This window comes from Myotis daubentonii, chromosome 2, assembly GCF_963259705.1.
Source record: "Myotis daubentonii chromosome 2, mMyoDau2.1, whole genome shotgun sequence".
NCBI lineage: Eukaryota > Metazoa > Chordata > Mammalia > Chiroptera > Vespertilionidae > Myotis > Myotis daubentonii.
Genome location: NC_081841.1, coordinates 219,627,165 through 219,642,334, shown reverse-complemented (window position 1 = coordinate 219,642,334; position 15,170 = coordinate 219,627,165). Strand labels below are relative to the sequence as shown.

At 50.1% G+C, this 15,170-nt stretch overlaps 1 protein-coding gene across 1 annotated transcript; it reads left to right on the top strand.

Moving 5' to 3' along the window:
- Nucleotides 1-633: 633 nt before the first annotated feature.
- SPCS3 (signal peptidase complex subunit 3) lies at nucleotides 634-9,323 on the top strand. The gene is made up of 5 exons (XM_059685796.1): nucleotides 634-900; nucleotides 2,491-2,566; nucleotides 4,974-5,048; nucleotides 8,217-8,332; nucleotides 9,174-9,323. Exons 1-5 carry the CDS (start codon nucleotides 758-760, stop codon nucleotides 9,304-9,306), a joined length of 543 nt encoding a protein of 180 aa, XP_059541779.1. The 5' UTR covers nucleotides 634-757; the 3' UTR covers nucleotides 9,307-9,323.
- The last annotated feature ends 5,847 nt before the right edge of the window (nucleotides 9,324-15,170 follow it).

The window sequence follows — 15,170 nt, the reverse complement described above, 5'->3', positions numbered from 1 at the left end:
GTGCTGTACAGCAGTTTCATGGCCACTTATCGCCTTTGACTTTCAGAACCCAGTGAAGCCGGTTACAGGAAATCCCAGGTGAAATGCAGATACTAGAATCTGCGGCGCCAACCGTTAACGCCTAAAACCGCTTTAGCTGCCGCAGGAAGCGGATGAGGTCGAAAGAGGAAGGTTCACCAGGGCGGCTGGGGGCTGAGGGGGGAAGAGAGAGAGGGGCTGCGACATTCTCCGCCCCCAGCCCCCACCCCCCCAGGGGGCATCAGCTCTTGGACCCAAGGGACAAAGGCAGGACCCCGCGTGGGGTCAAGTCTGCTTCCAGTCGCCACGCGCCAGGGCACCGCCCGAACCACCTTGCGGGACTGCAGGTCCCAGCGGCGCCCCGCAGGCATCAGCCACCCAGCCCGCCCGACCCCGACCACCTGGCGGCGGGCGGCAGGGGCAGCACCAGCCGGGGGACCCGTGGGCCCGCCAGGGCGGAGGGGGCGGGTCGGCCTGGAGAAACCCCGCCCTCCCCCGCGCGTCGCTGATTGGTGGCGGCGAAAGACAGGAAGTAGGGGCGGGCCCGCGCGCGGCCCAGTCCCAGCCAGTGGGCGTGTCCCGGGGGCGTGGCGCGCGCGCTCCCGCCGGAGGACCGGAAGGGGCGGGGCCGCGGCGGCACGCGCGCGGCGCAGGCGGCGCGGATCGCTGGCAGCCGGTCCGCCACCGGAACGGGGTCCCGGCTGTGCGTGCGGAACGGGGCTCGGGGCGCACGGCCGCGATGAACACGGTGCTGTCGCGGGCGAACTCGCTGTTCGCCTTCTCGCTGAGCGTGATGGCGGCGCTCACCTTCGGCTGCTTCATCACCACCGCCTTCAAGGACCGGAGCGTGCCGGTGCGGCTGCACGTCTCGCGGATCATGCTGTGAGTGCGGCCGGGCCGCGCGGGGCGGGCGGGTCCCCGGGCTGGCGCCCCCTGCCCCTCGGCACCGGGCCGGGCACCTCGCGGCCCTCCCCCGACGCCCAACCTCCGCCGGGTCCCTCAGTTTTAATACTGAGCGTTGCCCTGGTCAGCGCCTCGCTTCCTTCCTGTGCCTCACTTCCCGCCCGCCGGCCAATGAGGGAGCCACACACCAGCCCGAGCCGGCCGGTTCCGGGCTGGGAACCCCGCGCCCCGCCCGCCCTGCGGCCCGGTTCCGGGCTGGGTCCGCCGCGCCCCGCCCGCCCGCCCTCCCGGCCCCGGTTCCAGGCTGGGTCCCCCGCGCCCCGCCCGCCCGGCTGGGTCCCCCGCGCCCCGCCCGCCCGGCTGGGTGTCCCGGTCCCCGGTCCCGCCTGGGTCTCCCGGTCTCCCCCTGAGTCCCCCGGTCCCCGCCTCGGCCCCTGCGGTGCTGCCAGCTCCCCGGCGGCCCTGAAGGGGGCGAGGACGGTGGGGTGCGCGGGGGGAGTGGGGTTTGGGGAGAACCCGCCGCTGGACCAGCCGCGCGCGCCCTCGTGGCCCCTCGGAGGGCCCTGCCTGCCTCCCCAGCACTGTGTGATGTGCGGGTTTATTGACTTTCCTCTGCCTCTGTCTGTCTGTCTGTCTGCTGTTCCGTCTTCTAACAGGTTTGCCTTCGGTTCCTTTTACTTGTCAGAATCTCCAACAGGCGGGCCCTCTGATAACTACCGCCCGCCCCGCAGTTCTATTTTTATTTTGTTTTGTATTTCCTTGCTAAGCGGTGTTCGCTAGATGCTGTGTTTGAGGTTCCAAACTCAGACCTCGGGCGGCCGTGGGCCCCGCCGGCTGTGGCGGCGGTGGGAGAGCGGGGTGCGCCGTGAACGCCGCACAGCCGGCAGCTGCCGTTGACTCTGAGCCGCTGCCTTAGGGTTCTGGGCCTTCACCCCCGTTTGTGTGAAGGGCAGGTACCGCCCGACTGCTACACGTTGGGATAATGTGGAAAACACGCCGTGGAGGTGACACAGACCCCCAGCCAGCACGCCTCCGCGGAGGCCGGCTCCTTCTCCCCCCTCCTGCCAAATGGCTGACCTCCTGGATCCACGCTTTTCCCTGAGCAGCTTTTTTTCTCTTTTTTAAAAAATATTTTATTGATTTTTTACAGAGAGGAAGGGAGAGGGATAGAGAGCGAGAAACATCGATGAGAGAGAAACATCGATCAGCCGCCTCCCGCACACCTCCCACCGGGGATGTGCCCCCAGCCCAGGTCCATGCCCTTGACCGGAATCGAACCTGGGACCCCCTCAGTCCGCAGACCGAGGCTCCATCCACTGAGCAAACCGGTCAGGGCATCTCTGAGCAGCTTTCCTCTCCCCGGGGTTGCGTTAGGGCTTCTGTGGAGGCGGTGGAAGCAGGTGAAGGTGGGCTTTCACGTGGGATTAGGACGTGCATCCGGACTCCCTGACGGTCCCTGTTTCCTCGTGGAACTGCGTCCCCCTGCACACGGCTGTGTCCTACGGAATGATGTGAGTTTTGCACGTTGATAGGTTCACAGGATGGTGAAGCTTTTCTCTCTACTTCTAGGAAAAATGTGGAAGACTTCACTGGACCTAGAGAAAGAAGCGACCTGGGGTTCATTAACTTCGACATCACGGCAGATATCCTTTGAGACAGGGTTCCGTTGCCTTTTCTGTGGTGCTGTGATGATACACATGTTGTTCAGTGATTTGGGGGACAGGGTGACTATCAACCAAACCTTGGAAATACGTATAAAAAAACTGTAATGGCAGATGCTGATATGACTCACCAACATTCATTTTGACCCCGATCTTCCAACCTGTAACGGATGCCAGCCTCTGTTTTCATCAGTAAAATCGTGTTAATTCCTCCTCGTTCACACCTGGAGAAATTTTATTTGTAGGTTCAGGGGTTACTGTGTGAAGATACTCTAAGTTCTTCGCAGGAACATTAAGTAAATGGAGAGCTTTGAGAGACTGAGTCTGTATTTCGGAAGGAGAATGAGATCATTTGGATTAAAGACGGAAGAATGTCGCCAGTGCTCATCCTGGCAACACTGAGCATTTCCTGTGCAATCCCAAAGTATATCTTCGTCTTTTATGATAGAAACAGGTTAAACGTCTGTTATGGGTTGGAAGATCATGGTCAAAATGAGTGTTGGTGAGTCATATTAGCATTTTGCCATTACAGTTTTTTTATAAATATTTTCAGAACAAAAGTCAGAAATCATAACAGTTGAAAGAGTTACTTTAAAATGGGGTGATTTAAATATTTTCTCTTCATCTTGAGTTCCCCCCTTTTGACAACTGATCTCCTGTTAGCGTCCTGCATGAATGTTTGGGTGTTGCTCTCTGCCATGGCGATCTCGCTGCCTTTTTAAAACCCAGGGTGACGCTGGGTGTGGAGCGCGCTCGGTCAGAGCTGTAGAGCGGCCGTCTGGGCAGTGGAAGCAGCTGCAGATCGGGGGCCTCCGAGGGTCGCCGATGTCTCTGCTCCCATGGCGTGTGTGTGTTTTCTTTCCTTTTAAATGTTTTGTTTTTGTTTGTTTTGTTTTTTTTACTGAGTTTAAAAAGAGAGGAAGGGAGAGGGAGAGAGAAATGCCGATGTGAGAGAGCAACGGGATGAGAGCCACCACCTGGCGTGCGCTCTGGCTGGGAATTGCACTGGTGGCCATTTGGTGAAGGGGATGGTGCCCAACCAGCTGAGCTCTCCGGCCAGGGCCCCTTGGCATTGGTTTTCACTTGGTTTTTAGAAATAAGTTACTGGGTTTGGAAGTAGACTAGGAGTTAGTTATAGATACATAGGCCCTTTCGAGGAGCTGGAGTACCCCGTGAGAAAGCCCAGTGTATGCTAAACTGCCTGCTGTTAAGTGTTCCCATCATTTAGAAACATCTCTGGTAAGAGGCAGTTTGGATCGAGTGTGAAAGTAGTAACTGTGTCTGGACCAGGGATTTTCAACCTCCTCATCTCATGGCACACAAACTAGTTAAAATTCTGCAGCACACCAAAAAGTATATTTTTTGCTGATCTGACAAAAAAATAGGCATAATTTTCATTGCTTTACCAAAAAATAAATAATAGTAATCACCTACCCCTTTTTGCTCCAAAATTACTTTAAAAAATTAGGTGCCTATACTTACATATATAAGGATTTCTAGTACCAAGAATTAACCAATCAGACGCATCCTTATTATGCAACATGACCAATAAGATGCAGTTATTCTATGACCAGTGTGTTTATGGTTCAGGATGGTATTCATCCCAGACAGTCGAAGGGAAAAGAGGTCAGTCCCCTGACTATGCTCTCACTCACGTGAGGAATAGCACAGAGGCCTGGGCACATGGAGCAAACAGAGGTGTCGGAGGGGAGGGGAGGGAGGGTAGCTGAAGGAAAGAAGGTGAAGAGATTAAGTCAAAACAAAACACAATACACACATGTATGGAGTAGACAAAGACTGCAGTGTGGAGATAGCCAGAGGGAAAGGGTCGCTATCCTAGACTTCCCTGTTCTGACATCGTGACTCTAAACTAGAGAGTACATGAATGTGCTGCTCTCAGTCTGTAAACATATAATATGTGACATAACCATTTAATCAAATCCAAGCATGAACACAGCCCATTTCTCAGTCTTGTAATGAACCCTGGTGATGTTTTTTCACTCTAGTAAACGGATGAAACCAAATTGGTGACCACTGCATATTCTACCAAAGCATTTCATGGATTGAGATGTTTGATCCCTACTGACGTCCAGAAAGCCACATTTACAATTGATTACACTTGATTTAGTTACTTGAGTGTAGTTGAAGTTTGCATGTCAGTACATTTAATGTGTGATGATTGGCTATACTTTAGAACTGTAGTGGAATCCTGTGCTTGAAAAATGAAATCTTTCCTCTTTTATATTTTTTCATTGAATTAGTGGCTCAGTATGTTTCTGGGCCACTTTTTCTCTAGTTTGGTGTTAGTATTGCTGTGAATACTTAAGCGTAACTTAGATCTGTTTTAAAGCTGTATGCTGCTTTATGACTTATTCCTTAATTTGTTTACATCTAGAGAATATATTTGATTGGAATGTTAAGCAGTTGTTTCTTTATTTATCAGCAGAGTATTCAACAAAAAATAACGTAAGTATATAAGCATTTTGGTAGATATGTAACATCTTCTTCTTTATGGAAATATGAATTTTGTATATTCAAAGTTCCTGACCTGAGTAGCTTGGTAGAAACCACCAGCCCATGGCAGCCTGTAGCTCTAGGCGCCGTGGGCTCTGGGGAGCATCGAGGGCCTCCCTGGGGGTCTGAGGAGAGCGAGCTGCTCATTCTCCTCCGGTGGATCCGAGCAGAGTTGCAGTTTCAGTCGGCTCACCTTATTGATATCAGGTTGGTGTGGCAACTTCTCAACTCTCCTACATGCCATTCGGGAAACCACAAATCTGTATGTTTCTCAATTTAAACTGAAAAGGGAAAGCAGTTAAACTTTACTCGGATTCTACATGGACTGACAGTAATACTCAGTCCCCAAATCGGGGGTTGGCTCCATGCTTCCTAAAACGTGTGTGCCCTCATACTCTGGAGGTGGTGAGGAATTCTGGAGGGCAAGAGGTTGACTGGCTCTCTGTGTGTATTCATTCATTCATTGGCATTCGGCATTGTGCAAAGTTAAGTGGGTGGTGGTGTCCAGTTTTAAAGAAATGAATCCTCACATGATGGAGAAATGGCTTGAAAAGATCCCTGCAGAGCTACCAGAGGTGAAGAGAACACCAGTGGTCCACGCACATGTCACAGGAGCTCGGCACAGCTGACATGCCCGGTCCTCGTGAACTGCTCAGCCACTTTCATTAAAGGATGAAAAACGCCTAGATCTAGTGAAAGCTGGCTGAGGAAACAGCCTAGTCAGGAAGCCTGTTGGAAATGCACACTTCCTACCGATGGTGCTGCTACTGAAGGGTAACAGCAAAGTGTATCAGGAGTGGAATTTGTAAAGAAAGGTGCATATTTAGGGGTTTCTATTCAAAATAATTTGTGATCAAAAACCTTTGGAGGCCACTTGCAGTGATACATTCAGGAAGGATGCTGCTGAACTGTGAGCATATTAGGAAATGGAGAGATGGCATTGGGTGGGATTTTTTTTAAGATATGTTTTTATTGATTTTAGAGAGAGGAATGGGGGGAGAGAGAGAAACATTGATGTAAGAAACATTGATTGGCTGCCTCCGGCATGCCCCCTCCTGGGAAGGGAATGGTGGGTGACCTTTTGGTGCACAGGATGATTCCCAGCCCACTGAGCCACACTGGCCAGGGCCAGCTGTAGGATTCTTTGAGCTGAAATATTCTCTCTGGACAGCTATAATTAGAAAGATACACACCAAGACATTTGAATCAATGAGATTTGTGATCTGTGCTTATAACTCTGGTTACCCAGACATGTAATAAAAACCTGAAAAGATGACTATATTGGAAGCATTTCTGAGGTTATTTTATAACCCATCTAGATGTTTATATGTATAAATACATGGTTTGAGCTGTTTTGATAGTTTATGAAGCCATACTTATGCAATTAATAAATACAGTGGGGCCTTGACTTACGAGTTTAATTCGTTCCGTGACTGAGCTCGTAACTCAAATTACTCATACGTCAAATCATAAAGTGAACGAGTGAGACACGTGATGCTGGGCTGATGTGCGTTCACTGTGACGTTCGCTGCGCCAACTAGCGGTGGGGTATCTGAAGCTGGCTCGTAACCCGAATTTTAGCTCGCAACTCAAAGCAAAAATCGGCCGAGAGACGGCTCGTATCTCGAAAACCTCGTTAGTCGGGACACTCGTAAGTCAAGGCCCCACTGTACCTGTCTTGAGAATTTTTCTTTGTTTTGGAGTTGTATGGGATCCAATTTGAGTACTTAAGGTAGTCTTTCTAATCATATATTAGAGTTTATCAGATTCGTCATTAGAAGTTATTAAACTATTACATTAAAATATATTAAAACAGTTTGTGATAGAAATTTTTTAGTTCAGTCTGATTTGAAGCTTTTGTTGTAGCTAGAGTAAGGGTTGAGATATTAATACAGAATGTTGCTAAAACAGATCTTAGGTTCTAAAGTATAGAGTAAATGATTCTGATAAGTGAATTAAAGCACAAATGTGAAATCTGTAGAATTAAAATGAACTCCTGTGTTGCTCTTACCTAAGTACCCTTATGTTTGCTATCAGCATAGACTGGAGGTAATTTGTAGTTAGAAAGGAGTCTGCTTCTGTATTTCATTTGAGGTGTATTCATTTTCAAGAGATGTCAAATTAACCAGCTTTTTCTGTTGATTAGTTTTTTAGTTCAATGTCATTTTTAGCACTTCAGTCAATTGATTGTACAGCACATTATTTTGAGCATATCTTTTATACCAGATGTTTTGTTAGGCCTGGGAGTATTGGGTTGACTAAGGTGCTCCCTGTCCTTGAGAGTCAACAAAGTGTTAAAACAGGAAAGGCTGTTGAGGATGAGAGCAGCCACTGGACACACATGCTATTCAAGGCTCAGGAAATCATTCAAATCAATAGGTCTTTTCTTGGTGACAGAGGTACCTAAGTTATATTCTTAGTCTCGTTTCCCCAGCACTGCTAGTGAGTGAATCCAGGTGGAATGTGATAGGTTATTGCTTCAGGAATGAATGAATACGCAGGGAAAGGCTTCTCTCTGGCCTGTGCTTGGCTCTGTGTCCCTCCATCGTGACGTTCCTGTTGAGTCTTAGGAAGAGACTTGAGGGTGACCATTTGAACCCTCTCTTAGGAATAACTAGTCCACATTCTGGTCACCACATGCTCAGCCATTGGCCTCACAAGCTGGTGAGTGGTGGTTTAGTGAGAACACAGTTCTTGGGCTTTGGTAGTGATCACAAATGTGTTTTCACTCCATTCCATGCCCCTGATTTGCCTAACAATTTGTTTATGAAGTGTCAGAACAGTGGCTTGAAAGGTTGTCTGACTTCTAGAATTTTGCTGTAATAAAGCAATGATGTGCCAGTGTTTTACTTTAAAGAAAAAATAATACTCAAGGCTTTATTTCTTTAGTGATACTTGGCAATTGAAAGCCCTTGGCACCGCAAAGATGGGCGGGAGGTGGCCTGGCAGCAGTAACAGCCTGTGCAGGGTCCCTGCTGGGCTGGAGGGTTGATGATTTTAGCAACCCCCTCAGAGTTGGGTTCATTGATCAGAAACCAATTGCTTACCACTACTTCTAATTTGAATTGACAAAGATGCTGTTTCTGCTGAGTTAATGTAATTATTTTCATTTTCTTGTAGGCTCTGAACCAGGTTGTCCTTTGGGACAAGATTGTTTTGAGAGGTGATAATCCGAAGCTGCTGTTGAAAGATATGAAAACAAAATATTTTTTCTTTGACGATGGAAATGGTCTCAAGTGAGCAATTCTTTGTCATTTTTTTTTTACATTTATGAAATGTGAAGGGTAGAGAAAGATGTATTTGCATTTTTAAAGAAAAATATTAGAGGGTAAAAGGAAGATTGGGAGAGAAGTGAAGTATTTATATGGATCTGACCTGGAAGATGGCGTGGAAACACTGCAAAACTGATCTACTAGTAAAATCCGGGCTCAGTGTGTAGACTGTCAGCCCAGGTCCGAGGCTTCTGCTCCGGGTGCTCAGGCCCCGGCACCCAGGTCTGAGGCTTCTGCTCAGGTGCCCAGGGCCCCTGCCCTGTGGGCGTGGGACTGCCCAGCACAGGCTGTGAGGACGGAAGAGGAAGTTGCCAGGGGAACTTGATGAGAAAGTAACACATGGCCCAGCTGGTACTGAGGTTTCTGGTGTTGGTTCCCTTTACTTCTCTGAACCTCAGCTTCCTTCTCACACACAGTGCGGAGCTGGATGGTGACCTGGGTCGTGTCCGCCTCCTCCACCGCAGCAGGTGTGCTCCCCCTGCCGTCTAGATCGCCATGGGGCTGGGGCTCGCGCATTGTCCTCTGATGCCCCCCAGTCTGGGTTCCTATTCTCTGTCGTCCTCATTTCAGCCTTGGGCTGCTGGCTCTAGGAACCCAGTGAGCTCAGGGCATTGTGGGTGCCTCTGGACAGCTGGTGTCCCAGTGCTCCTGGGGTTAAAGGCTTGAAGACTTCTGTTTGTGGGTTAGGGTTCCACTTAGGAGGGGCTGGTTATAGGCAAACCTTTGGACGCCTCAGTGCTTTAATGACGTGTTCTCATTGGACTAGAAGTGTCTCTGCTGACTTCTGATTGCTGTGTCTTTGTAGGGGCAACAGGAATGTCACTCTGACCCTGTCCTGGAACGTCGTACCAAACGCTGGAATCCTACCTCTCGTGACGGGCTCAGGACACGTGTCTGTTCCATTTCCAGATACATATGAAATCATGAAGAGTTATTAAATTATTCTGAATCTGAACAGCATATTTTTATACTTACTGGATCCTCTCTCATTTATGTCCTCCCTTGCATCTTCATCTGTTTTTGTTTAACTTAATTTTTTTTTTTTTTTTTTGTATAAGAACTAACATCAAAAGGTTTGTTTGAAGGGAAAGGTTAAAGTGCTACTTAAACGTAACTTTACAATCAAAACCAAGAAAGGCCACTGGAGTGGGTGTTAGAGGAGTAAGAAAGCGCACAGTAGGATTTGTAAGGTTATCTTTGATGTGTTCCCAGTATCGCCATTCTTCTTAATGGACGGTAAGGTGAGCAGGGAGGGTCTCTGACATTTTCAGGGGCCTGTGGAACCCTGTTCTAGGCCTCTCGTCAGTGTGCATTCACCCTGGCAGTGGTGCAGAAGTAGACATTCCTTTTATCTCTCTCAGGGGATGTCTGAGACTGGAAACATTCACACAGGCGTTTGTGAGAAGCCTGGTTTCCATACAAAATAGCCCAAGTGATGAGATTTTGTTCCCTGTGTCTTAAGAAGGGCCATAATGCCTTTTTCTTACAGCTGACTTGCACCTTCTCCACTTAAAGACTAAATACCTCCATCTATGCTGTAAATCATCCTAACTCATTCTGAAGAGTCTCTTGTCAACCCAATGTGTGTCTTTCAGTGCTTTCTCTGGAACGTTCCATGTGTCCTGTGTGTGGTTTTAGCATTGCTGTTGAAGGTGGACATGTTTGCATGGTCCCTCTGGGTGAAGTTTCTCTAGTGAGCATGCCTAGTGCCACTGAGGGCTGATTATTTTAAATGTTCTGCAGGTCCCCATTTTAATAGCCTTTGGGGTGATACTTGGTGTGCTTTCCCATGCGCAAGCACTCGCATATGTTACTGTAAGTTATCCTCCACGAGCTGATGAGGTCAGCAGTGCAGTGTCAGCTCTTGGCAGACGGAGAAACAAGCCCAGAGGTTGACTGAATGGAGCTGTTACATAGCTCACAAGGACGGGAGTTAGACCTGGAACTCAGATCTGGTTCTCTCAGCTTAGCTTTCCTCTTAAGGCTAAGCAAAGGTCACATGTAACTTCATTACATGTTTTGTCGCCCTGGACACCCTATGTACCACTCCTCGAAGGGCTTTCCATCCCATGTGGAAGTAATTTTACTTATGTTAAAAGTGTAAGAATCCAAATGTATAAAAATGACTTAGAGATTAAACTCATGATAATACATGATTGACTGGTCATATTTAGCATGATTTCCCTGGAGTAGGCAGATGCCCGTCCTCACAGGGGGCAGCCACCCGCCAGTTACCCTTACAGCCAGCCCCGCGCTGTAGCCACGCTCCCAGCAGTGGCCACAGGGCTGGCGTTTCCCAAGCAGGGTGCCGGGTCCTGGCTAACATCCGTTGTCGCGTCTCATGGAAGCCCACGCCATTCACTGACACGTGTCTTGGCGGCTCGGTGAGAGCTGTGTTCCTGGCGAGGTCAGAGGTGTCGTGAGCGCTAGACTGGGTTCTGCTCCCAGCTCTTCCGTTGGCCTTCGCAGGGTCTCGGTTCCTTCTCTGCAGAGTGACAGTTGGACGAGTTCCCTTCGTTAGTGGTTCTTCCGCCGCTCACACACGTCTGTGAAATCCCTTGTCTGCTCAGCAGAGAAGGTTAAACAAATCCCGTCAGTCATGTGGAGCCAGGCAGACGATAGACAAATGTGTAAGTCACGTGGGTTGACTTGGTTAGGTTTACATCCTGAAAACGCGCTGCGTGTGGCTAGGGCACGTAAACATGGAAACTGTCGGCATCCACGCAGGAGGCCTGGGTGTGTCCTCGCCGAGGTGGCCTGGAGTCCAGTGGTGTGGTGTGGGCGCCCAACTAGCATGATGAATACGTGGTTTTTTGTTTGCGCTTAACTAAAGGGAACTGCTCAGGACAAGGAGAAAATGCTCCAAGTTGGCATAAGAAACCTCGATCCCAGGAACTCCTTTTTGGGTGGTACAGCTTTGCTAGTTTTCCATGATTGTACATTAAAAAAAATGAGACTTTGTTCACTTTTAGTGAAGTCTTACCAAGTCTCCACAAAGACCCAAGTCTTCAAACTTACAGAAACCGCCGTCTGATTAGAAATGTGTGAGCCCATTAGTGATGCTGGCAAAAAGAGGAATTGCGAAACGCTTAAGCCATTCTGGTTGGAAACAGGTTAATTTTAACATTGAGTATTTGCATACCCCTGTCCTTCAGCTGAGCTGCCTAAACAAGTAGCTGTAGCAGTGCTTTTTATCCCCTAATTGCTTCCATTTGCTTTCTGCATGCTTAAAGGAGAACAAACCTCAGAAATTCCTTAGGGTGTAACACAAAAGTGGGTCATTTTGAAGTTTGTTTCTTGGAATGATTTTACAGTTGCCTGGTGGGTCTGGCTAGGAGATGGGCTCTAAGTGTAATGAACTGTTTTTCACTGTTCTACCACTTAGCGGTCTGATGCTTTGGGTCTTTGGGGTGTGGGTTAATGGAGGTATTTTATAATACTTTGAATGGGCGTGGAGGGTTTATGGGGGGAACCATAGGCTGTGGACTTGGGTGGCACACGACCATCTATCCATTCCAGAAGCGCCCCCTGCCTGTAGCAGAGCCTGTGGCAGCCCGTGGTTGAGAGGAAGTCTAGCGTGTTCTGGTGCCATTCGGGAAATTGTTTACTTCACAGGTACAGATTCATTAAAACATCCTGAAAACAAGATCTGTTTGAGGATTTTCTTAATTGCAATAAATAGCATTTTTCTAATGAAAATGAATGTTATGACTAAGTGTGCGCTTTAAGAGGTTTTCAGCTGTGTGCTTTTTATGTGAAGCTGCTGACTAAAAGGGATGCAATCAAGTCCAGTGAACTGAAGTTCTTTCTTTTGTTTGTTGGTGGTGTGTGGGGGGATGGTGGAGGGGGGGGAGATGAGTGGGTGTGTGTGGATGGGTGGTGGCGGGAGGTTAGTTACATCTAAGCTCTCTGCAGAGCCTGCGCCTGTGCTAGACCACGCTCTCGGAGGGCTTACCTTTGCGTCTTGCCCAGCGCCTGGCAGAGTGCCTTGCACACCCAATAGGCGCCCAGTGAATATGGGTGGAGAATGGCGCCCTTGTCTTTCTGATGGGACCAAACCATGGGACAGTCCCTGGTGCTTTGTGAATGCTGCTTTTCATCCCGGGCTCTGGCCGTTAGCTTGGCCCCTCTCTCCCTCCCAGCCCTGGTTGGGACCAGTCCTGGCTCCCACCGCCCTTGGCAGGAGAGCCCGGGGGAGTGGGTGGCTGGGAAAGAAGGTTGACCTGTCAGTAGCTTTACTTTAAGGTAACAGGGAAGCCCCGCACAGACCCACCCACTAAAGCTCTCGGGACGGCTACCGGCTCCTGAGGAAGCGGCTCAGTGCCCGGCCTGCTCCTGGAGGAGGGCCAGGGGCTGCGCTCCGCCAGCCTGGGGCACAGCGGTGTCGGGCAGCTGACTGCGGCGCACCTGGCTCCTTGGCCAGCACAGGACGTGCGGAAATTACTTTCCCTCCACCTCGGGGGAGGAGTTTCTCAGAAGCGGGAGAAGAACATCCGCCAGTGAGCCCAGACAAAACAATGGAAATAGTCCCTCAGATAGAAAACCAGTCGCGTTGGAGGACGGGTGTTTCCTTTTTACCTTAGTGTGTTTTATCTGGAAGAGGTCAAAGGTCAGCTAGATCCAGTTTTTGTTTCTCCTCCAAACCTGGGCAGCCCTGTCAGACCTGCCCTTGGACGTTGCCTCTTGTACTCCCTTTGTGGCAGGATAGGAAGAAGCTGGGAAAGACGCTGGGCAAGTGGAATGGAGAAACCGAGGCAAGAAAATGAAACAAGGCCAAACCATTTGGACAGCTTGCAGCCAGCTTGTCCATCTTAAGACCTTATCTTCCCAACCAAGGACACTTGAGAGCAAATGATTAATGCCTCTCCTCCCTAACCAGAGAACACATAGCTTAAATCACTCTGGGGAAACAGACCCAGTGAATGCCATTTGTGCCAGCTCCGCCCAAGGACAGAGCTCTTGGGGGATGTTAGGGCAGGAGGGGGCGGAGAGAAGGGACAGTTTATCTCATCCACTAAACAAGGCAGCCGTCTTAGGACGTGCCAAACAAGATGACCAGATGTATCTGCAGACATCCCCAGGTACGTCAGCAATGTAGAAGGGGCTGTGAAACCCAGTCGGCTGCCCAAGCTGTCTGACAAGAGAGCTTTGTAACCTCTAGTGAGAAAGGCATGAAACCCCTTAAACCCCCACCGCGTGCGCACCCAGACTAGCTGAGTTGCCTGCTTGTGCTTGACGCCAAATGTATTCTTAATCGCTTGCTTTGTCACTTGTCTAAAACCTTCCTGGTGAGATCGAGAAGAGCCACGGAGGGAACAGCCCTCCCTGTGACTCCTGGGGCTGCCCAGTAACACTGTCCCTTTCTTTCCAGGTGGTACCTTAACCACTGGAATTCTGGGGTCAGTGGGCCTCCTGATCAGTGAGTTACCTGCAGGAAGAAAGGGTATCACTTCAGTCGGCCGTGTGCCTTTGTCTCTCAGAGTCAACTTCAAGCTTGGAGTGGCTTCTCAGCTGGGCCCTACCCTGGAGGATAACAAAGGGGCATTTCCTTCTTGGAATAAGTGTAATTCCTCACATCCCACGGGGCCTATCTGTTGAGTGCAGTGGGAAGTAGGCGCCTGGGAGTTGCAAAGTGAGGCACTGGTCCTAACCGGTTTGGCCCAGTGGATGAGCGTCAGCCTGTGGACTCAAGGGTCCCAGGTTCGATTCCGGTCAAGGGCATGTACCTTGGTTGGGGGCACATCCCCAGTAGGGAGTGTGCAGGAGGCAGCTGATTGATGTTTCTCTCTCATCGATGTTTCTAACTCTCCCTCTCCCTTTCTCTCTGTAAAAAAATCAATAAAATATATTTTAAAAGAAGAAAATAAAATAAAAGTAAGGCATTGATTGGCAGTAGATACCCCTGCTGGTTGGGCCTGGAAGGGCTGAACCCTGCCTGGTACAGGAGTGAGCACAGAGGGCACGGAGGAGGGTTCTCAGTTGCCCTCTGGGATCCCACACAAAAGGCACCTGAACGCAGAGAGGGAACTGGACCCTGCTGGAGGCCTTGCCAAGTTGTGTGGGCATCTCACAGGCGCACAGGGGAGTCTGGGCAGCTGCTGCTTTAAGACGACTGAACTGTTCTCACGCTCTGCTTGCGGAGACAAGCAGGGGCCCTAACTGGGAGTCAGGTTCACTTGGGATTGAAAGTTTGCAAATGCCCTTTATTAGGAGACTGATCGCTGGCTGACTTGCTCTTGGCTCACCCTGTGGGAGCCAATGAAACACTAAGAGTTAAAATAACAGGAGCTGTCTTAATAGGTCACATCGGCATTTCAGTAGTTCCGGAAAATGCAAGTCGATTCTTGTTCCTGCGAAGAGCCAGCGTGGGGTCAGGCCGCTGTCCCCATGTTAGGGCTGCCACCTCGGCTCACTGTTCTTCAGGTCCAGCTGGCTGACCAGGGTCGGGGAAGCAGAGAAGTCGCACTTGCTGAACCAGCTTGGCCCAGAGGTGTCACATATGATGGTCACGATCCCGGGGGGGGGGGGGGCAAGGAGGTGCCGGGCCCTGCGGGGGTGCGGGGACCCCTGGGTAGGAGACCTTCAGCTGGGCAGTTACTGCCGGGAGCCACGGTGACCGGCGAGTACCCCGCTCTCTCCCGCAAGGATGGTCACCTGTCACTTTGTGCCGATGCTCACAGCTGCCTGGCCGGCCCCTGTGTATCCAGTAGGGCAGCCCGCTGACTCATGAACATTTTCTGTATTTTGTCTGTATTCTCTCTGTAGTGTGTAGGCAGGCAGCACTTTGTCTAGGTGAGCACGT

Coding starts and splice junctions, on each gene's coding strand:
- SPCS3 (XM_059685796.1), top strand. CDS start 758: ATGAACACGGTGCTGTCGCGGGCGAACTCGCTGTTCGCCTTCTCGCTG. Junction 901..2,490: donor CACGTCTCGCGGATCATGCT/GTGAGTGCGGCC, acceptor CTCTACTTCTAG/GAAAAATGTGGAAGACTTCA. Junction 2,567..4,973: donor ACTTCGACATCACGGCAGAT/ATCCTTTGAGAC, acceptor ATTTGTTTACAT/CTAGAGAATATATTTGATTG.